At 44.8% G+C, this 27,323-nt stretch overlaps 1 protein-coding gene across 3 annotated transcripts in view; it reads left to right on the plus strand.

Moving 5' to 3' along the window:
- Positions 1-7,273: 7,273 nt before the first annotated feature.
- IRS2 (insulin receptor substrate 2) overlaps positions 7,274-27,323 on the plus strand; it is a 34,247-nt gene continuing 14,197 nt past the window's right edge. For 2 of the 3 annotated variants that reach the window (XM_045007974.1, XM_045007989.1), the window contains exon 1: positions 7,274-10,972. In XM_045007974.1, the coding sequence (XP_044863909.1) occupies positions 7,591-10,972 (3,382 nt within the window). In that variant the 5' untranslated portion in view covers positions 7,274-7,590. Of the gene's footprint in view, positions 10,973-11,979; positions 13,628-27,323 lie in introns of those variants that run through there. The other variant, XM_045007983.1, reaches the window with a different exon arrangement.

Genomic DNA, 27,323 nt, shown 5'->3' on the forward strand with positions numbered 1-27,323 from the left:
ACTACCTGTATAATTATACTGGTATAACTGAAACTTTCCCATATAGACAAGCTCACAGGCACAAAAAAGCTATAGGAAGGCAAGACCACTGCAGGAAGCTAAATTAATTCTTTGCATCAGTCTTCACTGCAGATGATGTGGGGGAGATCCCCACACTTGAACCATTCTTTTTAGGTGACAAATCTGAGGAAATTTTCCAGATTGAAGTGTCAAAAGAGGAGGTTTTGGAACAAGCTGATAAATTAAACAGTAAAAAGTCACCAAAGAGTTCTGAAGGAACTCATATATGAAATTGCAAAACTACTAACTGTGGTATGTAAACTATGGCTTAAATCAGCCTCTCTACCAGATGACCAGAGAGTAGCTAATGTAACATAATTTTTTTTAAAGGCAATTACCGGTACAAGCGAGTAAGCCTGACTTCAATACCAGGCAAATTGAAATTATAGTAAAGAACAGAATTATCAGACACATACATAAATATGATATGTTGTGGAAGAGTCAATGCAGCTTTTGTAAAGGAAAATCATGCCTCATCAATCTATTAGAATTGTTTGAGGATGTCAACAAACATGTGGCTGAGGGTGATCCAGCGGATATAGTGTACTTGGAGTTTTAGAAAGCCTTTGCCAAGATCTGATAACAAAGGCTCTTAAGCAAAGCAACCTGGCATGGGATTAGAGGGAAGATCCTCTCATGGATCCAAAGAAGTGAGCTGTAGCCCACGAAAGCTTATGCTGAAATAAATTTGTTAGTCTCTAAGGTGCCACAAGTATTCCTGTTCTTTTTGCGGATACAGATTAACACAGCTGCTACTCTGAAACCTCTCATGGATCAGTAACTGGTTAAAAGATAGGAAACAAAGAGTAGTAATAAATGGTCAGTTTTCACAATGGAGAGAGGCAAATAGTGGGGTCCCACAAGGATCTATATTGGGGCCAATGCTGTTCAACAGATTCATAAATGATCTCAGAAAGTGGAGTAAACAGTGAGGTGGCAAAATTCACAGATGATACAAAATTACTCAAGATAGTTAAATCCAAAGCTGACTGAAAAATTACAAAGGGATCTCACTAAACTGGGTGACTTCGAGCAACAAAATGGCAGATGAAATTCAATGTTGATAATCGCAAAGTAATGGACATTGGAAAAATAATCCCAATTATGCATACAAAATCACGGGTCCTAAATTAACTGTTACCACTCAAAAGAGATCTTGGTGTCATTGTGGATAGTTCTCTGAAAACTGCTCAATGTGCAGCAGTAATCAGAAGAGAACATTAGGAAACCATTAGAAAAGGGATGGATAGATAAAACAGAAACTATCATAATGCCATTATATAAATCCATCATAAGACCACACCTTCAATACTGAGTCTGGTTCTGGTTGTCACGTCTTAAAAGAGATATATTAGAACTGGAAAAGGTACAGAGAAAGGCAACAAAAATGATTAAGGGTATGGAACAGCTTCCATATGAGGAGAGATTATAAAGACTGGGATGGTTCATCTTAGAAAAAATTGACTAATTGAGGATATGGTCAGGGTCTATAAAATCATGAATGGTGTGGATAAAGTGAACAAGGAAGTGTTATATTTACCCCTTCACATAACACAAGAATTACGGGTCACCCAAATAAATGAATAGGCCACAGGTTTGATACAGACAAAAGGAAGTGCTTCTTTGCACAGTGCATGGTCAACTTGTGGAACTCATTGCCATGGGATGTTGTGAAGGCCAGAAGTATAACTGGGTTCAAAAAAGAATTAGATAAATTGATGGAGGATAGGTGCATCAATGGCTATTAGCCAAGATGGTCAGGGACATCCCCTCATTCTCCGGGTATTCCTTAACCTCCAACTGCCAGAAGTTGGGCCTACACAACACGAGATGGATCACTCGACATTATCCTGGTTTGTTCATTCCCTCTGATGCATCTGGCACTGGCCATTGTCAGAAGACAGGTTACTGGACTAGATGGACTTGTAGGGAGCCAGGGTGACTTCCCTCTGAACCTGAGGGTAAAGAGCCATGCTCTCAGCCTGAGGGGGCGGGGCCAGACCAAGCTTACTCCACCCCCCAGAAGGGGAGGGGTGGAACAGGAAGTATAAAGGTGGGGCCCTTAGCCCAGTCAGGGCAGCACCAGGGAGGGAGGCAGATGCAGATTGCTGGCTGCTCCCTTCAGACCCTGCTGCTGGTCCAGGAGAAACCTGACCTGGAGGAAGGACAGGGGCTTCCAGGGCTGGCCACCACCAAGTACCCGGAGGAACTGGAGCAGAGGCAGAGGGGGAGCCAGAGCTGCCAGCAGCCGAATGCCTGGACGAACTGGAAGGACTGGAGGGACTTGCTCAAGGGACCAGGTAGGAAGGAGCCTAAGGACAGAACTGCGCAGTGCGGTGAGTCTGTTTGATTAGCGTGTTGCGGAGAGACCCTGCTGACGGGACCCTTGCCCTGCCACTGTCAGGGCCCTGGACTGGAACACAGTGGAGTTGAGTGGGCCTGTGTTCCCCTACCCCAGCCAACCTGCCTCGGTTAGCAAAATCCCGATAGCGCTATAGACCTTTGCTGGCGCTCCCCTGCCTGAGAGGTGCGCTATAGACCTTTGCCGGTGCCCCTCCCTCCGCTAATTCCCTAGTGACAGATGGCCTGATGCAGCCCGGCCACTGGGACAGTAGCGACCCACCGCCCCCTAGCTGCTTGGTGGGCCAACCAACCTGGGTCACAGGACCACTGAATGCCTGATCAAGTATAGCCATTCTTGTGTTCTTAAGAGATAAAGTGTGGCATGAAGACAAGGCTCAGAATCCTGCAGAGAAAGAGAGGAAGAGGAAAGATCATCCATGTAATTTTAAAGCAGAGATGTTTGTTGCTAGAGTTTGTTCCTTGAAGCCAGTACCAATTATATCATTTTTTCCTTAAAGCTCATGGACTCTTGGACCAGTGCTTCCTGTACCCTGCACTAAAGACATACATTGCTGTTTTTTGGTAACCTACTAAGTTAAAATCCACAAAGCAAAAATAATTAAATAGAAAAAAATCTATTTATTGCATGTGTCACAAATCAGTCAGCACCATGAAATTAAAAGTTATTACTGACTACTACTTACATAATTATAAAAAAATACAAAAAAGTAGCAATTTGTTATGCAGAAGTGTGAGCTAAAAGGAAATTTCCTTCTTTTTATTGTTTTTGTCAACCTAAATTGTTTGTTAAACATTGATTCTGCTGCTATAATTACAATTACATTTTTCATTATGAAAATATGTTCATAATTATTACTCTTTTACAAATGCCAACTCTAAAGATCTGCCTGAGACCCCAAATAATTAATATTTCATAACTTTATGAAAAAAAATTCAAAAGTTTCAGAGAAATAGCCTTCTGTATTTTTATACATTTAAATTGTGAGCCTTTTACTCATATTGGTGAGGAGTTACTCAGATAAGTACCAATTTGAGTAAAGGGTTAATAATTTGGCTCATAAAGATTAAGATTAGAAAACCAACCATATATGACTTTGCATAAGAAACTTTCCTCATTAAGGACTGTAATACATAGAAAAAAAATACCTTGCACTTCTACAGCATTTTAAACCACAGATCTCAAATTATTTTGCCAGAGTGGGTAAGTATTATCTCCATTTTCCAAATGAAGCACAGAGGTTACTGGTTCTTGGCAATGGTCAGATGGTAAGTCAGTAGCAGAGACTTCAGCGGCCATCTCTCTCTCTTCTGGAAGGTAATACCGCAGGTCTCTAACCCTTTTCTGTGTTAAACGTATTAATTTAAGTAAAAAACAAACAGGTAAGTACCTTAATACTTAAAATGTGAAGACCCAGTCTCCGAGGAAAAGGGGGTTCTTTCAAAAAAAAAAACCTCTCTACGGCAACCTGAGCCTGCCGATATTTATAACTGAGTCTCCCCTATTTCAGGTACAGGAATTGGTTTCTAACTTAATTATGGCAGTAACCAAGGAGAATTTAAAGGACAGAGACTCTTCCTTAACTTTCTCTTGCATGGCGTGTGCCTGGAGTAGCTAGCGCCATACGCTGTATTTACTCGTGTGTGTACGTGTAGGAGGGGGTCTAGACTGGTGGAGGGGATCACAGGCTGCTAGGGGAACACTGGATTGTTTTCGCTGCTTGCGCCCGCCCTCTGCCCTGCACTATGGAAACTATATTTTTTCAACTTTACATTCAAAACAGATGACTTCAGCTGCATAATATACAGAGACATGAACGTCCCGATGGCATTCAGAACATAAATTTAAAAACAAGAATGTTTGTCTGACCTCCTGGCCCCTTCTCCTCCCAAGCATATGCAAAAGGGAGACAAGCTTTGCGAGTGAGTCTAGGAAAGGAGAAGATGCGGCTGTGCTTAAAAACAGCCTGGGCTAGAGGTTTTCAATAAATACTTTTTTCTTTATCCCAAGACTCTTATTATAACTTTCCACCACGGTGTGTTTTTATGTTGCATGCTTCAGAACGAGCAATTATTTTGTTTTTCTCTATCACGGGGGCTATACATACGCCCACCCACCCACTCACCACGGAGCTTGTCTGGTCCCGCTCTGTTCCCCACCCCGCACCACCCACCCAGAGACCGTACAGCTCGCCAGGCCCCTATCCCCCACCGGCCCCTCAGCTCATCTCTGGTCCCCACCGCGGCTGCCCCCTCCCCATACACACAAATCGTTTCTGGTTCCCATTCTGTTCCTCACCGCTCCCTCCCTATACACACATCACCGATATTCTCTGGGCCCCACCGCCCCCTCCCCATACACACATCACAGATATTCTCTGGGCCCACTCTGTTCCGCACCGCGGCCGCCCCCTCCCCATACACACATCACAGAGCGTTTCTGGTTCCCACTCTTTCTCCACCCCCCACCCTCACACCGTACAGCTAGCCAGGTCCCCCTGTTCCCGACCGCCCCCTCCCTATATACACGCAACATAGAGCTTGTCTGGTGTCCCCTCCCCCTTCCCCACACAGAGAACTGAGATCTTTGCTGGTCTCCGTGCTGCCCCCTCCCCCAAAAAGGGTGCAATGGGAAGGGGACATGGGATGGTAAATCACCTCCCGCTTCTACAATTCCGCTCCCCCCCGCCTTCCCTCCCGTGTTTGTTGTACAAGCAAGGGGCGTATTGATCCCGGTGTTTGTTGTTAGTTGTGCGTGTAAGTCCAGTGAGATGACTAATCTTGGTTCTCGTAAACAAGCAGGGACCTCCTCTCGTTGAGAGCCGTTCATCAACTGGGGCTTTGCACAAACAAGGGTGAGAAGGGCCGGGATCCCATCGCACACAGATGAACCGTAAAACGTAGCCGTGGAAAACAGAGCCGCACAATGTAGGCATAGGGATTTGTAATGGTTGGAAAAACATGGACTCGTGCGCGCACCTTCGCCACAAGGAAAGCAGCCTGCAAAGCAAACACACACTGCAGCCGCGGCAGATTTCCAGAGTGTAAACACTGGGGGAGCATGTGAGGCTGCTACACTCCCCCTTCACAACTCTCATTACTTAATTGCCTCGATGTGCTCTAATCCCCCAGTGCGGCTGGCTTTGTTTCGCAAGGAAACACGAACGCTGCCCTGATCCACGGCAACGCAAAACACGGCGATCAATTAATTTGCTTAATTAAAACGTGAACAACGCCCCCCCCCCCCGCCTCGTTCTTCACTCTCCAGGTGGCATTTCTTCGCTACACAGACACAGCAACTGTGGAGAGAAGGCAAACAAGCCCCTGATCAATGACAAACTAGCAGAACCAGCTGCCCACCCGGCTACCCCCTCGATTCTCCGTTACTTTGTGTGGGGCCTGGGGGGCGAGCCAAGAGCAAATGCCCGAGAGGGGGAGGAGGTCTGGGCGCTGTTATACGGGTTCAGGGGGAGCTAGAGGAGGCTGGGCAGGGAATGCCTAGTGATTTAGGGGAGGCGGCTAAGAAGGCTCTGGCTCCTGGGAGGGGAGAAGGCGGGGGTGGGAGACCCAGCCAGCGCACTGTGAGTGTGGCGGTGCTCCAGTGTATGAGGAGGGGGCATTCCCCAGGGGACCAGGCACTCTCCAGTGTGGAGGGATCGGGGAAACCAGGCCAGTTCTGATGTATGTTGCCCTCACAGAGGGGTGTATGCGGCACGCCTAGAAGGCAGGGAAAGGATTGGGGGGGGGGGATGTGTGGCTGGGGACACAGAGGGACCAAGCCCGCCCGCAGGGGTGCGTGGCGCTGGAGAAGGACGCCAGGACGGCAAACTTTGGTGTGTGCAGTGGGAAGGGAGACAAACACAGGGAAGCTCCGTTGCCTGGGGGACACAGGGGAGGACCAGGCAAGGCAACGGAGCGTTATTGCCATGACAAGCTACGCAAGCGTTACCAAAGCATGAAAGCTACATTCCTCTGGTATCTGTCAGTCTGTCCAGGGCAGGACTTCGTACTGCCTGGGCTTTGATCCCATGTCCCTTAGCATTAGCCGGGGTCAGGCTTGACGTGGGGCGGCAGGTTTGGGGATGGAGGCACACAAAAGATGGCTGGTTAGATGGGGAGATGGCCAGCTCTGGCACCTCTCTCCTTTGGCCCATGCCGCAGCTTCTTGCTTTTGAGGAAAACTGCTCCTCGTTCTCGATCGCTGGCGGAAAGCTTCCCCTCATCTGTGTCAGCCCTGGAGTAGTAAACACCGGCCCGGCTCAGCTTCGTCCGTCACACGCGCGGGTCCCTATGGCCCCCTCTCCTTTTTTTTTTAATTTCCACCTCTACTGTACGGTCACTGATTCTGCATCGGGCGCGAAGCTGCTGGAGCCTGTCCCCTTTCCCGCCCGGCGAGGGGGGGCCTGCTAACATGCTCATTCAGTGACAGCGGGCTCTGCAGCCCCCCCGGCCACCTCGCCTGTCTATCTGGGCTTCCCGCTCGCTTGGCGTTTTAGGCGAGCTCCCGCGTGTGCCTGTGCGAGGCGGGGGTCAGGGGAACGGGGCGGGCCAGAGCTGGCGTGCGTAGAAGGAGGGAGGGTGTGGGCGGGAAAAGAAACAGAGGGAGAGAGAAGAGGGTGGAGACGCGCGAACAACCCAATAACAACCCGCCTCCCTTGGCTCGGCCTCCTCCCCCCATCCCCATTGGTGCACGGCGCTATCCTTTCCCCGGCGCGGCACCCAATGCCGTAGGAAGCTGGCGGCGGATTGATGGCCTCGCCCCCCTTTGCTCTGGCTTTCCCCTGCTCCCCCCCGCCTCCCCCCCGCGGTCTCGGTGTGTGAGCGTTTCGGTAACTCAGCGGGTCACGTGTTGTTTTGCTCTTTAGTTCAGCCCTTGGTGCGCAATGTGTTACTTACTGTGAAACTGTTACCGAGACAGGCAGCAGCGACCAGCTCCGAGGCTCCGGAGAGCAGCAGCAGCAGCCGCCGCCGCAGCAGCGCCCAGGATCCAGAAGGACCTCGGGCAGCAGCGAGCCCAGACTGCACGGAGGAGCCAGGTCGGCAACAGCACCATCACCCACCGCGCTGTATAGAGGAGCCAGGGTCACAGCGGCGCCGGGGACCCGGGGAATAAGCCCCCACCCCAGGGCGCTAAGAACTCAGCCCCCTGTCCCAAGCTCTGGGCTGGGGATGGCGAGCCCCACGCTGCTGGGGCTGCTGCCCCCCCTGAACTCCCCTCCTGGTCCTAACCTCAACAACAACAACAACCACCAGAGCGTGAGGAAATGCGGCTACCTGCGCAAGCAGAAGCACGGGCACAAGCGCTTCTTCGTGCTCAGGGGACCGGGCGGCAGCGGGGAGGAGCAGCCGGGGGCGGGGGGCGCCCGGCTGGAGTACTACGAGAACGAGAAGAAATGGAAGAACAAGTCGGGGGCTCCCAAGCGGGTGATCGCGCTGGATTCCTGCCTCAACATCAACAAGCGAGCGGACGCCAAGCACAAGTACCTGATCGCCCTCTACACCAAGGACGAGTACTTCGCCGTGGCGGCCGAGAACGAGCAGGAGCAGGAGGGCTGGTACCGGGCCCTCACCGACCTGCTCAACGAGGGCAAAGCCGCCTGCCAGGGTTCCCCGCTCCGCCACCTCTCCTCGCCCTTCTCCTCCTGCAGTGCCGCCGCCGCCGCCTCCTCCCTGGCCGGCGCCTGCGAGGACCTCAACTACGGGCTGCTCGCCCCGGCCAGCGCTGCCTACCGGGAGGTCTGGCAGGTGACGCTGAAGCCCAAGGGCCTGGGGCAGAGTAAGAACCTGACCGGGGTGCACCGGCTCTGCCTCTCCGCTCGCACCATCGGCTTCGTGCGCCTCAACTGCGAGCTGCCCTCGGTCACGCTGCAGCTGATGAACATCCGCCGCTGCGGCCACTCCGACAGCTTCTTCTTCATGGAAGTGGGGCGGTCGGCGGCCACCGGGCCCGGCGAGCTCTGGATGCAGGCGGACGACTCGGTGGTGGCGCAGAACATCCACGAGACCATCCTGGGGGCCATGAAGGCGCTGAAGGAGCTGTCCGAGTTTCGGCCCCGCAGCAAGAGCCAGTCCTCCTCGTCCTCCTCCTCCGGGGGCGCCGGCGGCCCCGGAGCCTCCTCCACCCACCCCATCACCGTGCCCGGCCGCCGGCACCACCACATGGTCAACCTGCCGCCCAGCCAGACCGGCCTGCTGCGCCGCTCCCGCACAGACAGCCTGGCGGCCGGGGCCAGCGCCAGCGCCGGCACCAAGGGCACCCCGGGCCGGGTGCGGACGGCCAGCGAAGGGGATGGCTGCAGAGCGGGCTCGGTCGCCGGCAGCCCCATGAGCCCCGGCCCGGTGCGGACTCCCTTGAGCCGCTCGCACACTCTCAGTAGCTGCGGCAAGGCGGGGGGGAAGCTGGGGCCGGTGCCCCCCGGGGGCGGCCTGCAGAATAGTCGCTCCATGTCTATGCCGGTGTCTCACTCGCCCCCTGCCGCCACCAGCCCGATCAGCCTCTCCTCCAGCAGCGGGCTCGGCTCCGAGCCCCCCCACCCGCAGCGCCCGTCCAGCGGCAGCGCCTCCGTGTCGGGCTCCCCCAGCGACCCAGGCTTCATGTCCTTCGACGAATACGGCTCCAGCCCGGGCGGCGACCTGCGGCCCTTCTCCTCCACCGCCAGCAACCGCAGCAACACGCCCGAGTCCATCGCCGAGACCCCCCCGGTGCGGGACCCCGGGAGCGGCGCGGACCTGTGCGGCTACATGGCCATGGAGCGGCCCCAGAGCGGCCGGCTCTGCTACCGGCCCTGCCCGGACTCGGCGGGGGACAAGGGCCCCAGGAAGCGGACGTACTCGCTGACCACGCCGTGCCGCCAGCGGCCCGCCCCCCCGCAGGTCTCCTCCGCCTCCCTGGACGAGTACACCCTCATGCGGGCCACCTTCGCCGGCAGCTCCGGCCGCCTCTTCCCCGCGGCCTCCCCCAAAGTGACCTACACCCCCTACCCCGAGGACTACGGGGACATCGAGATCGGCTCCCACCGCAGCTCCGGCAGCAGCAGCAGCAACCTGGGGCCGCCGGCAGGGGGCGGCGGAGGAGGGGACGACGGCTACATGCCCATGACGCCCGGGGTGGCCGCGGCTTTGGGGCCGGGCGGCCGGGGCGGCGATGACTACGTGCCCATGAGCCCCACCAGCGTGTCCGCCCCCAAGCAGATCCTGCAGCCCCGGGCCGGGGCTGGCGGCGGCTACAAGCCCAGCTCCCCCGGGGAGAGCTCCCCGGACGACAGCGGCTACATGCGGATGTGGGGCGGCTCCCGGCTGTCGGTGGAGAGCTCGGACGGGAGGCTGAGCGGCGGCGGCGACTACATCAACATGTCCCCGCACGGGCCGCCCGCCGCCTCGCTCACCCCGCCTGACTTCTTCGCCCCGGCTCAGGGCGCTGGAGACCCTCCGAAGGCCGCCTACGCCTACAGCTCCCTGCCCCGCTCCTGCCCCAGCCAGGAGCCGGCCAAGGACAGTGACCAGTACGTGTTCATGAGCTCCCCGGGCAGGCTGCTCCCGGAGGAGCCGGCCTGCGGCGTGCGCCCCGCCGCCCCCTCCAGCCACACGGTGCCTTCCCCGCTGCGGCCCAGCCGGACCGAGAGCTTCCTGGGCCCGCGGGCGGTGCGGCCCAGCCGCCTGGCCCTGGACACCCTGCGGACGCTGCTGCCCAGCATGCACGAGCACCCCCTGCCGCCCGAGCCCCAGAGCCCCGGCGAGTACATCAACATCGACTTCGGGGAGGCGGCGGCCGCCGACTCGCCGCCCTCCTCGCTGGGCTCGGGCGCCGGGCGGCGGCGCTCCCCCCTCTCCGACTACATGAACCTGGACTTGGGCTCGCAGGCGGGCCCGGGGCCGGTGGGCTCCCTGGAGGCGCTCTCCCCGGCGTCCTGCGCCAGCCGTGGCCGGCCCGACGGGCTCTACCTGCAGGCGGTGGGGGTGGCCTGCCTGGCCCGCCCGCCCGACGGGGGGGATTACACCGAGATGACCTTCGGCCTGGCCGCCACCCCGCCCCAGCCCATCGGCCAGAAGCCAGAAAGTGCCCGGGTCACCAGCCCCACAGCCGGGGTGAAGAGACTCACCCTGGCCGGGGTGGAGGCTTTCATCCTCTCCAGCCCGTCCCCGGACCCCAACCGCGGGGCCAAGGTCATCCGGGCGGATCCCCAGGGGCGCCGGCGGCACAGCTCGGAGACCTTCTCCTCCACCACCACTGTGACCCCCGTGTCTCCTTCCTTTGCGCACAACCCCAAGCGGCACAACTCGGCCTCGGTGGAGAACGTGTCCCTCAGGAAAAGCGAAGGCCAGGAGGAGGAGCAGGGCAGCAGCCCCATGTGCCGGGAGACCTCCGCCGGCTTCCAGAACGGCCTCAACTACATCGCCATAGACGTGGTGGACGGGAGCCTGGCGAACTGTGACAAAGGCAGAGCCAAAGGCAGGCACGCCATGAATGGGGACATCAGTGGAGTGGAGACCAGCGCCTATGCCAGCATAGATTTCCTAGCCCACAACCTGAAAGAAGCAACTGCTGTGAAAGGTGAGTAGTAGGTCGCTCTCCCAATGTGCAGCTATTTGTATTTCTGGGGGATGTTGCCGTATGGGGAGGGGGATGGTTTAGCTCTCTTTCTCAGCTTTGTAAACTTTCCAAATAAAATATCTATATACAAGGAAACACTTAAATGTTGAGTGCTTCCTCTTCACAGGAACCCAAACCAGTGAGTATATTTTGGACATGCTACAGAAGTGCAGTCATAGAAGATTATTCAAAGTGTTTGCTTAAGAGTTTATAAAGCTTGAGTTAAAAGACAGTGAGGGAGGGAGCACATCAGATTACTAACAGATCCTTGGTCCTCTATCTGAAAGAGTCAAAACAGAACAACCTTGGAAGGATTATTCTGAATTTTTTTGACCTGTTGTGAAAGTATGGGCATAAATCTGCAGTGAGCACGTGAAAACATTGATCTTTTCAGGAGTCACTGCGTGTTTGAGGGTTACATATTGTTTTGCAAATTTTGTTTAAAGGCCTACCCAAGAGTGATGTGTAACTACATTGTAGCTGCCAGTTGAATCACAGTATCAGTGGCCAGTTGTTTGGTTTGCTTTTTAAATGGATTGCAAATGCAGGCTGCTTGAAGACAAAAACAACCCTAAATAATGTAAAGCTTAATTTGAGAGAGAATTTCTGTTTTAATCATGTAGCTGTTCCTTTCCAAAGGGTGCTAGTTGTGCTTCCTAGCAAGAGGGAAAGTCTGTGTTATAATTGGGGAGGCCAGGAACAGACAATATGTGAAGGATTAAAAGTTCATGATTGAGACACAGCAGGGATCCTCTTTACTATTGCACCAGGGCATTTTTAACCTGTAATATGTGTTTATCGGTCTAGGGAGCTGAAATGACAAAGGTTTTACTTCCATGTTTATAGTTTTCATACAGATAATCAGTTTTAAGTGAAAAGTAGCCATTTCTGAGAGCTACTTGTAGAAGTTTTTGTTCCATTTATTATTGGCTTGTTGATTTTGAAGAAGAAAATGTTCTTTTTTATAGGAAGTGCAGAAAGATGGAAGAGATGAAAGTGGAGAAAGCTTTGAACCTAACTGAGAGGATTGTTGACTGAAATATCAGACTTTTTACAAGATGAACACACTGAATGGGAGAGTTAAGGACAGAAACAGACTTGTCAGTTATCTGTAGTTTTGCTTAGGCTGGCACCAGGATTTACATGGTTTGGGATAAATCAGTGTTAATGCTACAATTATTGGTTCCATTGCCTTATATAAAGAATGTTTGGCTGTGGCATGTACATTGGAATTATGTTCCAGTAAAATCATGAGCTCTTTTGTATTTAATTGTAAATTGAGTTTAACAAGATTTGAGTTTTGCTTGGCCTACCTACAGCCCCCAACTGCATAACAAACCCATGTTGGGGAAGCACCACTTCCACAGTATCCTCCAAACTGCTGACCCTAAGGGGAACTCTGCCTAGGGGGAAAACCTGGACTGGATTAAAATGCTCCCAACATCCAGATTGGATTAAACTGTGGAAATTCTATGCACTTAGCTAATAAGGGGAAACTGGCACTACATCTCTGATAAAGTTAATAAAAACAAATATAGCAAAATGAATTTAGAGAATGGCGAATGGTGGGAACTACTAGTTTAATTCTAGTAGTTATAAAATAACTAAAGATTATTCAGATACTTGTTTTATTTTAATATTTTCTTTTGTGTGTGGGCTTCCTTTTCCTGTTTCTTTTATGCATGTAAATGTGCAGTGAAGATCAGTGTCATTGGGTGTTGGGCTAAATGTAGGAGGCACAGCTGATGACTGTTTCTGCCATTCTGTTTCCCACACGTGTGTGCCTGTTGCATATAATTACACTGACTCTATTCAGGAAGAACTGTAGCCAATTTCAGGACAAAGAGATAGGAAACACTTTGCATAACTGTTATCAGTGTTCCCGGTCATATTTTAAAGCAAATGCTGTATGTTACACATATTTTTAGTGAAAATAATTTGAACAAAAAGAGCAGTGTGATTAGTAAAGTGCAAGAATATTACCTTAGTAACGGAATGCATAAGTACAGTAGTGGGCTATTGAGCAGAGCTATTAACATTTACAACTCCTGAGCTCTATTTTGGTTTTGTTTACATAAGTACATTGAAGTTTGTTTATAGTACTACTACTGTATTACTACTGCTGCTTCTTAAAGATCACCAGTACTGTTAGCGGTAGAATTCAAGGTTCTAAGAACTTTAATTTGTAAGAGTAACAGGATTTTCATATTTTATGATGAAATACACATACGGAATTACAGAAATATATGTATTAAGTATACTAGGTACTGTTTAACTCTTGTTTCTTATTTTAAGACAGTGACAGTTCAGAATGATTTGGCTAAATTTTATTGATGATTTTTAATTGATGTTTCTATATACAGTTTACCATGGAGGTAGCCTATATTAGATGTGATGAGAATTGTTTACATTGCTGTTTGTACTAATTGTTTACTGAATCACTAAAGCCATTGAGTGGGAACTAGGTTTATCCTTTCAAAGCTAAGGAGAAATTAAAAGTTTTGTTTGGAGCAATTTAAAAACTGCTATGTATGCTTCTTTAGAAAGAAGTAAGGTGAAGAGCTCTTGTAAAAAATCTGTAAAAAAAAACCACATATCTTGTGTAAAAAAACAAACCAAATAATTTTTTTTGTTTATCAGGAAATTAATATTTCAGTGTAAAATCATAGTCAGTTCAAATACTTTCCCACATCTATAGATATATTTTATTATGTAGGTAAATATTGTGTTTGAGTTTTTGTCCCTTTAACAAAGAAAATTAATCATGTGACTTTAAGAATAAAGATGCATTGGTTTTCATCAGTAACTTGCCTGTCTACTTTAAAGAATAGTGTGTTTTTTGGAATTTTGAGCCAGTGTCATCCTGTTACAATGAGAGGAAGCTAACAACACCAAAATAGCTTCAAACAGAAAAATAAAAAGGTCATTCAGAATTTATCAAATAACTTAGTTCTGCTTCACTCTGAAAGCATGCAGGCCTGTGAGTCTAACAAGTACTTGCCTTCTTCTGAAATATAAATAAAATAGTGCTTTTACTAGACAGCTGGAAACTCTTGTTGCACACTGATTTATCAGTTAGCATTCAGCTTTCTAAGTATGAAATAACCCTTTTGCAAAAGAACATTAGTTCATACAAAATTATGTATTTTCTTGCTTATGCAAACATTTTCACCCAGTTCCTCCTTTGGTGTAAATTGTTTATTGCATTGGAGCTGTGCTAAATTACACCAACTGAGGATCTGACCTTTGGGTAAAACCCTGGCTCCATTGAAATCACTAGTAATTTTGGCTTTAATAGGGTCAGGATTTCACCCTGTGATGTTTTTTTATCCTGAAATCCTTATGCAAAATTCCCATTAAGTTCAGTAGTAATTGTGCTTGAAATTAAGGATATTACAATTGGGGCCATTATCTTTGTTTTTTTCCCCAAAAGTAACATGTGCTGTTTTAAGTTTTCCAAAGTGTGATAGCAAATACATGTGATAGTGCACCTACCTGTTGAGGTCTGTTGGCTCCCCCCCATTTTACTTCCTCTTGATTTATTAAAAAAGGATCTTCAATTATAACCTGTAATGCATCAGTTTTAAATGATCATAAAGTAAGATAGTGGTCTTTCAGAATAGGTAAAATGCTGTCTCACTAGCTCATAATTCTTGTAAGATTTTATGAATATACTTAAACAGTACAAACGTCATATCTAGAGAAAATTCTCACATTGTTAAAACTGAAACTCTGATTTACTTTTCCTTTGTGTTCAGTTTGGACAATAAAACTAGAGAAGTCAGTTTCACTTTTTGGTTCTTATATACTGATTGCCACAATATTTGGTTCAGAAACTGCAGGGAAATGTTTTAATTGCCTGTATAAAAATAATCTTTTAATCAAAATGTCTTGTTAATTTGATGAAAACATTCAAATACAGCTTTGTACATCTTTTTTAAAAGCCTAATTTTTTTTAGTATAAATTAGTACTAAATGTAATATTTGCTCTTATTGATCTAGTGCCATGCAGTGGGATATATACCTCAGAATTAATAGATTCAAGAACTGGCTTACCTCTTATATCTGATATGGCTGTGATTATAAATTACTTTGCAGTTAAAATTTAAGAGTTCCAGTTTCACCTTAGATGCTTGTTGGAAAATGTGCTACTGCTCTTTCAGATTGCATTATTCTAGTAGAGGTAAAATGAAATGATTAGGTATCAAATCTGGCAGCATAACCTATAAAATACAAACTGCAAACTATATATTTTATAAAATTAAATGAAAACTTTTTTACTTTTTTAAAAATTTCATTTTCAGTTGTTTTAATTATATGGATGTCAGATTTTTAATAATGAGATAAAACATCAAAACCCATAAATGTATTTGGCTTTTATTTCTTATTATAGTTTAAATTATATTTAGTTGCACTAAACATTTGAAGATTGTCATGGTTACTTTGAATAATTTAAGATACTTAGTTATAGACTAAGTTGAACAGTGGGTTTGTTCTAAAGTGAACCAGTGTAGTCATTGCTCAAGGCAGAGGAAATGCTTAGGTTGATTGTTTCTGATAATTTGATTTCTTTCAAGATAGCTGCAGAGACTAACATTCACTTGTAAGTAAAATACATGAAGGAATGTATGACCAGAAAGAGTATTAGGACATATTTTGTATGCATTCCCCCTCCACCCCTCCGCTACAAGGAGGAAATAATGTTGGATCCTTTGTGCTGGTTTTACCATTTTTTTAAAATATCGTTATATTGAAATACTGAAGCTTGTTTAAAAGTTGAAACATGGCATGCGTACACTGTAGTCAATTTAAGTAATGGATCTCCTCCCCCATTAGGAAGTTAAAGTATTGTATATACAATCCAGGTATTTTCAGTTTAAGCCAGATCTTCTCAAAAGCAGCAAGAGCATTTAACAAAATGTCTCTTTTCCATCTAGCAAACAAATCCTAAAGAAATGTTTAACTGCTTTTAATTTTTTAAAGACCATCATGTGGTGTAATGTATGTCTGTGCATATACATTCTTCACTTATGGACTGTATTTGTGTCCATGAGTGCATCTATTTTGTGTTTTTGAAATTGTGAAGACAGCATTTTGATGAGATTTGGTAGATTTTTCAGTATATTAGCAAAATGCATAAAATAAACCATCTAAAACAAATAGACAAAATTTATCTAATAGACTTTTCTATGTAGATTCATTTAATATTTAGTTGTAATTGTAATTCCTCATAGAACTCAAGAGTTCATTTTCAAGCAAATGCTATCTCTGGGTCTGATTCTATGCTCATTGAAGTCAGTAGCATTCACTGATTTCAGTGGTGCAGTATCAAGCTCTAGGTTTTCATTTTGGTACCCACAACCCTGGTATCTGAATGCTTATTTTTCTAAGTGTCACATTACATCTCTGAATTAAAAAAATATAGCTATTTTATTTTTTTTATAGCTGCTTCTCTGTGTTTTGTAAGGAGGTCACCAGGGGCAGACTCGCACTAGTAAACCCAAATTCACATGAGTAGTAGTCTTGCTGACCATGTAGCCCTTACTAAAGCAAAATTCTTAATGAATTTAGTGTCACTTTTTTTGGTGTGAGCAAGAGTTGCAGGTTTAAGTTCTAAAGGCCTGATCTAAAGCTCACTGAAATAAATAGAAATTCCCCCTCTCCCTCAGTTCTTTATTGTGTCTGCATAAGGATAAAATACTTAATTGATTGGTAAACTGATAGCATGTATAGCAACTTACATTTTAGTTTTACTGAAAGGTAGATCCTGCCCCTAATGTGTAGACAGCTAGACACTGGTGCTTAGCATGTTGGTGGATAGTTTCTAATCAATATGCATGATTATGTGGAGACTAGTCTGCTAAGTTGCATATTTATTCATGTACATGCAAATGTGTTTCTGTTGGTACTGTAGATGAAAAGCTACTGCTAAAAATAGCTTGATTTAATCAAAAGTGGATGTTTGTTTTAAACTTGAATCTAATGGGCAACAATCTGGTTGGAAATGCCTTTAAAGGAATACAGTCAACGTTTATCCTGTTTTTCCCCCCCCCATATCAGTTTGTACAGTCCATATAATTTTTTCCAAAACAAATATTTAAAATTTTTCTAGCAAAATGGCAGTAGTCCTGTGCTATGTGGAAATGTACCAAAAATGCCAGTGTTTGAATGCAATGAAGGGTAAATACATTTTAAGGATCAATAGCTTCCATTCTTGTATGTGGTGTGGTGTTGTGGCCCTGTTGGTCCTAGGGTTATAGAGAAACAAGGTGGGTGAGGTAATATCTTTTATTGGACCAACTTTTGTTGGTGAGAGAGACAAACTTCCGAGAAGATCTCTGTGTAAGCTCGAAAACTCATCTCTGTCACCAACAGAAATTGGTCCAATAAAAGATATCGCCTCACACACCTTGCCTTTCTTTTAAGGAAGCAGATTGTGATTTCAAGGTTTTGAGTGGGGAAATACTTTTCAAATGGATATAAATACCTCTGTGAATTTTTAAAAAACTATTGATAAATTTTCTTTTTGAATTACAGATCTTGCACTAGTATGGTCTGGTTGGAATTCCGATAGAGCTTTCATTTTTATTATTTGTATTACAGTAGTGCCTGGACTAAAGTCTCCAACTGAGATCAGATACTGGACATACATATCCAAAGAATTCCTACCTCAATGTGCGTACAATCAAACCAACTAGACAGACAAAGTGTGGGGGAAAGGTTTTGGTGAAGTATTAGTACTCTTCCCACATTATGGCTAATTTCAGTAACATTCCTAAGAAATAAGCCATTAACTCAGTCGTAGATAAACTCAGTAAATAGCTGACACTTAAATTTGCCTGTGCATAGGTAATTAACAGTTCAGTCATTGGAGCTATAGTATCTTTACCGGAGTTCATAATTTAACAAGCTCTACAGTTTTAAAAAAAGTAGCTCGTGTGTGTATGCGGGAGGTACATACACTTGTACAATAAACACAGAATAGCTGTCCCATATAAGTAACCCATAAGTGCATTTTATTCTAATAAACAGCATATTGAAATAGTTAAACAGATGAAGAAAAACCCATATAACATCTACACTGCAAAATACCCAGTAATGTAATAGCTTGATTCCACAGATTAGGAGTGAGTCAGTGTTTTGTTTACATTATTTGTCAGTCTCTTCAGCATCCTAGAAGAGAATACTTCCTTCCTGGCAGATGGCAGCCCCAGGGCCATGCACCTGCTATTACAAGCAGTACGCTGTAGTAACCTACCCCAGCCTCACTGTTGACAATGGGTTGTTAGCCCACTGTTGGGCTTATGGCCTAAATAGAATAGGGAACATATTTGTCCTTCAACAAGGGACTGAAATATCTTAGGAAAGACAATAGAGATGGTATACAAAGAATTGTACTACAGACTAAAGTATCTTTCTTTTAGAAGAAGTGTGTAGTGAGCCACTTTAAGACAAATTATGATTGAAGATCTTGAACTGTGTCATCAGGGAGAGAATTTTCTGTTCTCTCATCCAATAGAGTGATAGCCCATGTTGGATTTAATAGCTCTATCTAGGCACTCAGAACACTCTCATAACTTAGCTAAATGTGCTTTAGCAATGCATCCGTCTGTAACCTGAATTACCTCACTCACCTTGTCTCTCTAGTAACCTGTAGTGGAATTCTTTTCAAGAGGAATTGGTTTTCCATGTGGAATTCTCTAACTTGTGGCTGTGAGAAGGCTGAAATAGTTATGCACAGTCCACTCTGATCCTGTTATACAGATGTACTAAAGGTGTACTAAAAAGTAAGAATGTCTATTTCATTATACTTTAATGCTGTATTTGTGGCTGCAGAATACAGTAGAATCTCTGGGTCTTTTGAGTAGCAACACCATCTGTTACAACCATGTCATTGGGGCCATCTTCTGTTAATTTAACTGTCATTAATTTCTCTTATGCATTAAAGTTTTTTGTTTTGAAGATGGAGGATATCTTTAGTTTTAGTGGAAGGCTTTCCAAAGGAGAGAGTGTCCTTTAAGTAGGCCAGGATATTCATGCTAAATTTAAAAACTATCCAAATATTGCCCTGAGTTTGTATAGTGTTAAACAGGATTATATGACACACAGATTAGACATTATTGAGCAGCTTGTTTTTTGTTTGAAGGGGTTAGAAATGGAGCTTTTAATATAATGCCAATATAGCAAACTTGCTGATACCAGAAACAGCAGACATTTCTTAGAAACAGTAGACCATAATGGCAAACTTTCCATTTTGTACAACTACGTCAAGTGATGTTTTAACAATATTTATGTGATTAAATGCTATGGTGATGAGTATAGAATATGAAATGTTCTGCTTTCACTTGGTGTTAATTTCTAAATCTGTTTTAAAGATATAGGCAATCTAAAGTTGATCTGCAGTAATACTATAGGTATGACTTAAGACAGAAACACATCAATAAGTCATTCCAGTAACAGTTGTAAAATCATGTCAGTGAAAACTCTTAAATTGGATAGAATAAAATTTAATTAACCTTAGGTTTGCTTCTCTGAGTCAGTTCTCCAGGGAGTGTATTATTTTTAAATAATAGCTAATGCAGTCATTCTGTAGAGTTTAACACCTCTTAAAGTTGGTTCTTAAAGGATATATTGTCAAACTATTTAAGGTGAGAATTTAGAGGCCTTTTTTGACAAAAGGTTGTATGCAACCTGATTGGATTTTTTTTAATCTATTCCTATGAAACGCTTTCTGGGAGCAGTTAAACTTAATTGCCCAATGGAGAAGACACAAACTACTTTTGTGCTATTGCTTGAGTACCAGAAAGTAAGAGTGACTTGGCTTTCGTAGTTCAAGGCAAGTGAAAATGAAAAGTAAGCAAGCATAATAACTTGCCACATGACCCTTGAATGTTGTTTAAACAGCAAGAATAAAAACAAAATTGTCTCGTGGAAGTATATGATTGATTTGTGTGGTTAACAGTGTATTGTGTAATACTTTCACAACAGTATTGGATTTATTCAAACTATTATGTTTTCTGCAGTGCTTGACTTATGTATCTAAGTAATTCTAGAGGAGGGGCAGTGATGTTTTTTCCTAATGCAATCTCTTCTTTCTCGTGACTTGGAACTTTTTCAAAAAGGCCGGTGAGAAGGATTCTTTTTCTTTTTCCTTATGTGATAGTACTAGTAAATATCCATTAAACAGTCCTTTGTGGTGTTTAGACCTTTTGCTGGCCCACATTTCAGGGTAGACTGTTTAAATGGATTAACACTTCTTGTTGTTTTGCAGTGTTGTATTTGTGTTGGTCCCAGGATATTAGAGGGACAAGGTGGGTGAGGTAATATCTTTTATTGGACCAGCTTCTGTTGATGAAAGAGGCAGGCTTTTGAGCATACATAGAGCTCTTCTTCAAATCTGGGAAAGGTATTCAGGAGTGAGTCACAGCTTAATACAAGGTGAAACAGAGTGTTTAGCATAATGACTGAACGCGCCTTGCCAGAGACCATTCAAGGTGAAGTGGGCAGTTAACACTTCTGCAGTCCTAGGACAAAGGAGTGTTAGTGGTTACCCATTGTTGCAGTAAACCATTAATCCAGTGTCTTTATTGAGTCTGTGATTTTTAGTGTATAGCAAAGTTACGAATTTAAGCTCCAAGTTCATCCTCTAAAGGGGTTGTGCAGGTTTCCTTGAGGACGAGGACTTAAGAGATCAGATATGGAATGATAGTTTTGTGAAGCATATTTGCCCATGGGTGATAGGGTGCCTTTGTCTTTTATCATTTGTCTGAGTTCTTGTTTACACTTTAGGCTATGGACTCAAACTCCTTACACAAGCGGATTTTTCCACTTATGGTGAAAAGAAGGTTTTCCTGCATGAGAAGTATGGGATTGTGCCACAGCAGACGTAGTAATCCTTTATGAAAGGCAGTTATTCAGTTGTATTGTAGTACCATTTTGTCTCTTTGTACAACATACAGATTTTAAAATGACAAAATTGCTTTATTGGGGATTTCAGAGTAGCAGCCGTCTTAGTCTGTATCCGCAAAAAGAACAGGAGTACTTGTGGCACCTTAGAGACTAACAAATTTATTTCAGCATAAGCTTTCGTGGGCTACAGTCCACTTCTTTGGATGCATAGCATTGGGGATGTAGACCTACACCTTGCAGGCCAAGTTTCAGTCTTGAGAAAATATTTCTGTCCAAATTTTAGTCCTCCAAAATGCAGGATATATAATAGATATATTGATTAAATATTAATTATGATTACAGCCATTTGACATGGCAAGAAGGAAGAGTCATGAGTTTGTCATAGCACAAAATGCAAAACTCAAATTCATTTTACAAAAAAGCCATGGTTCTCAATTAATTAAAATTAACTCGTGTATGAAATGATGAGAGAGGTAAAATTGTTTTTATGGTTAAAATTGTTTAAAAGTATTCAATATTTAACTGATCGTTTTGAACTATTTAAGCCTATATTTGGGCCTATAGAATCAAAATTTGTAACATTTCATGAAGGAGTCTGAGTCATCAGTGAACTGGCTGGACTTCTTACATAGACCATGATTTTTTTAAATAAAAAATCCTTTTAAGGGGGCTTTGATTCCTCCTCTTCCCCCCCTTCCCCTTAAAAATGTTCCTTCCTATTGAAGTCAATGGGGGGATTCCTCTTTTAAAAACTGATGGAAATCAAGTTTGTTAAAAGCATACAGTCTTCATATTAGTGCTACCAGGTATCATAGATAAATTCAGGGAAAAGTTTGTGAATGAACATAAATATGCTGCAGTGAAGCAAATACAGTTTCTACAATTATCTTTATGGAGTCATTTATAAACTTATAGTGCCACTACTGTAGTAGCTACACTCAAACAGCATTAAGAACTTTTTTCAAGCATGCAGGAATGAACTGTAGGATGGTATTTTTTTCCTCTTTGTATTCACTTAAAAGGAAATTTGTAATTACAATTTTGTTTGATTCATTAATATCAAATTAAATGTCTACCAAAGTAGCTACTGTATATACTCAATCATAAGCCGGTTCATTTATAAGCCAACCCCAGCAAGATGTTCATAAGCCAACCCTATAATTCAGGGGTCAGCAAACTTTGGCTCCTGGGCCATGAGGATAAGCCGCTGACGGCCGAGATTTACCTTGAGCATCCACAGGCACGGAGGTAAACCTAAGTAAACAAAGTGTCAGTGGCTTGCCAGATGCTTACCCTGATGTGCTGGGACAGCAATTGGTGGGGAAATTTTTTTGCAGGGGAGAAGCTGAGGGTCAGAAGAGTTACCCCTGTGACCACCCCCCACATGACCCCACTCCTAGCCCGGGACCCCCACACTCTCCCCATCCCATCCCTTCCCACCTTGTCTGAGGAGGGCCAGAGGAGGATGTCTCTGGCCTGGCTGGAGCTGCTCTGGAAGGCAGCGCCGGCGCAGCATGTTCCAGCCCTGGAGCTGCAGCTGCTTCGGAGGCCAGGAGGAGAGTAGCGTGGCCAGAAGCAGAGAGACTCTGGCCCTGCCTCTTCCCTTCTTGCAGCGCTGCCTCTCCTTGCTTCCTCTGTAGGGGGGAGGGGCTGTGTCCCACTTCTCCCTCTCTATACCCGTTCATAAGCCGACCCCCTTCTCTGGTGCTTCCCTTTTTTACTAAAAAAATTCGTCTTACGAATGAGTATATACGGTAAATAGTTTTTTGAGATTTGATGACAGAGGTATAGTTGTGGGCTCCAATGAAAATTTTAAACTTAATAAAATAGCTAGTAATCAGTTGTTGGATGTTTTGCAGATACACACACCACTACAGTTTGGACTAACAGACGTATTGGAGCATGAGCTTTCGTGGGTGAATACCCATTTCGTCAGATGCATCCGACGAAGTGGGTATTCTCCCATGAAAGCTCATGCTCCAATACGTCTGTTAGTCTATCAGGTGCCACAGGACTCTTTGCTGCTTTTACAGATCCAGACTAACACGGCTACCCCTCTGATACTTGACACTACAGTTTGATTCAACACTGCAAGTCATTTATGGAACAAGTCTAATTTTAACCATTTGTGGTTGTACATTAGCATGAACACTGTAGTGACAATAAAATGAAAGGTACTTAATATATGGTAATATTATGTCATATGTGTGTTGTAAAAATAATGACCATACATTTTATAAGGGGGTCAGAACTTGGTTAAAAGAAGTCAATAAGAGTTGTGCCATTGACTTCAGTATAGCCATAATGTGGCCCTAAAGAAATAAATGGACAAAGTATAACATTTAAATAAATTTATACCTGACTTGGAGTTGGGGGGAAAAAAACAGACAAAATCCTGCAGCCTGGGAAAGAGCTGTGAAGGGGCCTAAATGCAGCAAAACTCGTGCAGCTTTTGAATATAGGGAGGGGCATGTTGTGGTGAGCCTGTGTAAGGTGTTTCTGTACCCTTGTGCTGTTCCATGGCAGCCTAAACAAAACTCCACGGGGAAGAGGAGAATGGGCAAAGGCTCAGCAAGGCAGCGTCTGGTGAATCTGAGGGCTTGGCTACACTTGAGAGTTGCAGCGCTGGTGGAGGCTTTCCAGCGCTGCAATTAGTAACCTTCCACACCTGCAAGGCACATCCAGCGCTGCAACTCCCTGGCTGCAGCACTGGCTGAACACCTGGTCTGCTTGGGGTGTAGTGAGTGCAGCGCTGGTGATCCAGCGCTGCTCATCAAGTGTGGACACACACCAGCGCTGTTATTGGCCTCCAGGTTATTAGCAGATATCCCAGAATGCTTTTAACTAAATTACTCTCTTTGTTTTGTTGTGAACTCGGAGCTCCGGGAGCTGCTTATCAAACACTTCCTGTTTGCTGTGATCAATCTGTACCTGACTGTGAACAATCAAATGAGATAACCCCTGTGAATGAGGCAGGCAGGGAGTGAGTGTTTGCTTGACAGAAACAGTGGGGGCAGAGGGGAGAAAGGGAGTCCGTTGGATGCAGGCTGTTTGCAGTTAAGAGTTAAGGGTAAGGGATCGGGAACATTTTTTGATTTTGCAAGACAGGAAGCTAAACACACAGTGTTGGCTCCAAAAATCCACTCTCTCTCTCTCTCTCTCCCCCGCTCCCTGTCACACTACGCCCCACCCCCCTCTTTTGAAAAGCATGTTGCTGCCACTTGAACGCTGGGATAGCTGCCCATAATGCATCACTCCCAGCAGCGCTTCAAATGCTGCAAATGTGGCCACACACCAGCGCTGGTAGCTGTGAGTGTGGCCACACACCAGTGCTGTTCCTACACTGCTGGATGACCAGCGCTGTAAACTCCCAGCGCTGCAACTCTCAAGTGTAGCCAAGCCCTGAGAGTAGAGCCTAAGAGCAAGGGATTGCACACTGCATCAGAGCTGTTGTTGCAGCCTTTAGGCTGCAGTACTGGGCTATGCCAGTGCTCTGTCCCCAAGTTGAGAGAGCAGATTCTGTTTCTCCCACATCTGCCCTTTATTCACAATCTGCTCTGGCATAGCACAGTGGTGAAGTTTTGACCCATAGTATTTTTGAAAATCTTTTTTGAATTATCTGCATTTTTCTTGTATTCTTCAAGACTTGGGCTTGAATTCCACTTAATGACTTCTGTAAAAGTGACGACTACTTTGACTACTTCTTACTAAACTTCATACAGTTACATATAAAGTTTACTGGTTGCCTCCTTAGTTAGGCATAAAATAAGCTGAAGCCTTAATCTTTTCCTTGCATCCTCTCTTTTCCCCCGAACATGAATAATTGCTTTTTCTTCAGTAGAAGAATAGCTGTATGTTACTCAGGTATAATGTATTCTAATTCTTATTGTAAAACTAGCTTGAAAAGAGAGAGTACTTTCTAAGTATCTTTGACAGTTATTCTTTCTTTGCTCATCACATAAGTGACAGAGGTAAGCCTTGTATGCCTTCTTTAAAAAGGTGTGACAGGAACAAGGGCTAGATGAGAAAACAGCTGTTTTTACATTGTTAGGAATGTGAACAGAAGGGCTCTGTGAGAATGACAGTACTGGCAGTTATGCCTTTAGGCACAACTAACAGAGAGGAGTTTTTTCTTTTGGTATGTTACAAACCTTTTAGTAAACAAATAAAGGCTAAATAACTTGATGATTATTTTACTAATATCTTTTCTCCAAGCCATGTTTTTTTATTTGTTGATCTGTGTTAGTTACATTACTGTTTAAATATCTAGATTTGTCTTACTGTTTAAATTGTTTTGCTTCTTTATTTTAAAATACATGCCATATTTGGCAGATTTGAAAAAAGATTATTGTGGTTGTCAGAAAAGTTATAATTCACATTATATATAAACAAAGCAAATTCTTATCCGGAAACAAGAAATGAAATATTGTCAGTACATAATAAAAGTACACAGTAAAAGCATTCAAGTAATAAGAGAGATGAATACAATGTAACAATGGTCAGACCAAATTATGTTAAGTGGTTGTCAGCTAACAGGAAATACTGGGCCAAATTCTACTCTGTTTACTCCGTGGAAGTCAATGAGAATATGTGGTATGTAAATCAATGCAGAATTCAGCATAATGAGACTTAAGTATCAGGATGGACCACATACGCATATGTCTTCTAATTTTAATCCTAGAGTTATGCTAGCCACTTGGGTCAGATGTTATGCACACAGCTGCCTCTGGAACTTTTCATCATGGATGTGTGATTTTTTTTTTTTCTGGACTGTCGACCTTTCTTATACTCTTCCTTAATTTAAACAGCTTTGCAGTCTTTTTAAACCATCTAGGACAGGGCTTTTCTCTACTTCATAGCCTGGGCTGCAAGATTGATAAAGAACATGGGCCATTTCCCCTCCTTTTCCTGATTGATGAGGCCATCTCTCATACCATTTGTGGTCACACAACATCCCTATGGAGCTATAGCAATGACTCACTCTCCTGACATTATTTTTCCATTTGCAGTGTTGCAGTAGCCACGTTGGTCCCAGGATATGAGAAAGAGAACATGGATGAGGTAATATCTTTTATTGTACCAACTTCTGTTGGTGAGAGAGACAGGCTTTCAAGCTTACACAGACCTCTTCTTCAGGCCTTGAGCTCAGTGGAGCTCAAAAGGCTGTCTCATTCACCAGCAGAAATTGGTCCAGCAAAAGATATTACTTCACTCACCTTACGTCTGTGTTATTTGTCCCTGCATTTTAGTGATGTTTAGCAACTGGAAATAGGGAGAGCTATCACCATGTGACCAGCCAGCTCTCAGTACACCATGTGTGGTCTGTGGGCCATAAATGTGGGAAATTGTGAGCTCTGGGAACTAATGTATTTGAAGCCTATTCCTACGCTATTATGTATGATTTTGAGGAATGTTTTTGCACTAGATGGATTTCATCCAAGTTTTCTAACAGTTGTATTTGTAAAAAGTAAGGTGAGCAAGAAGGCATTTCTGTGATCTGTTGCCAGAAATACAGACTGATTTCTTGTCTTGGTTGTTCTGGATGACCTGTCAGTCAGGTGGAGGCATCCATTAGCTGTGCTCAGAATTGCTGTGCCCTCTGTGTAAGGAGAATTGGCCTGCCTCTTGGTGCTCCAGCTTACTCCTCTGTGTATGAACAGGCATCTTGAGACTGCTGCTGATGTATTTTGCTATGGGGGAGAGGAGGAGCAGCAGCAAGAGACAGGGTGGGATTTCTATACATAAGATGGGAACATTACAAGAGTAATAGTTATTCACATTTTTCTTAACAGGTCTTCTTCTGGAAGACAAACCATATTTGGGATACCTGATGGCAGAAAACTCATGGGCCTGTATTTGGGGCACATGAATACAGAATACAATTAATAATTCCGAGCCAACTTTCTGAATGACCAAGTGACCTTAAAATCCTTGGTGGATCCTAATGTAGGCTTTCTACAAGTGAGACAGTGTTTATTACAGAACTGAATAACGTCACTTAATTACTTCAATTTTAGTTAAGTCTTGAATTGTGAATCCAGAGAGAGAGGGTGACTGTAATATCCATTAACTTACCTTTCCTAGTATGCTCCTATTTCAGATTTTAGTATATGTACCTGTTTTATTAGCCTGAACAGTATTCTAAGGAACATCCTGCTACTGTGTCAGGAATGGATTCTATATAGAATGTTCAGTGCCCTTAATTTTGCTCACTTTCGCCAGTTATAATAAGATTGGCCAGTTTAAAGGCAAATGTGTCTATTTTTGACTAACAGATTGGTCTGGTGCTTGTTGCATATTTGCATCAGCTGGAGATAGCTAAGTACTTCTGCTTGACCTGGACTGTACTGTGTCTAGTTAGTATATTTGATGTATTGTATTTGTTCAGTAAATGTGAAATGAA

Source organism: Mauremys mutica, chromosome 1 (genome assembly GCF_020497125.1).
Source record: "Mauremys mutica isolate MM-2020 ecotype Southern chromosome 1, ASM2049712v1, whole genome shotgun sequence".
Taxonomy (NCBI): Eukaryota; Metazoa; Chordata; order Testudines; family Geoemydidae; genus Mauremys; species Mauremys mutica.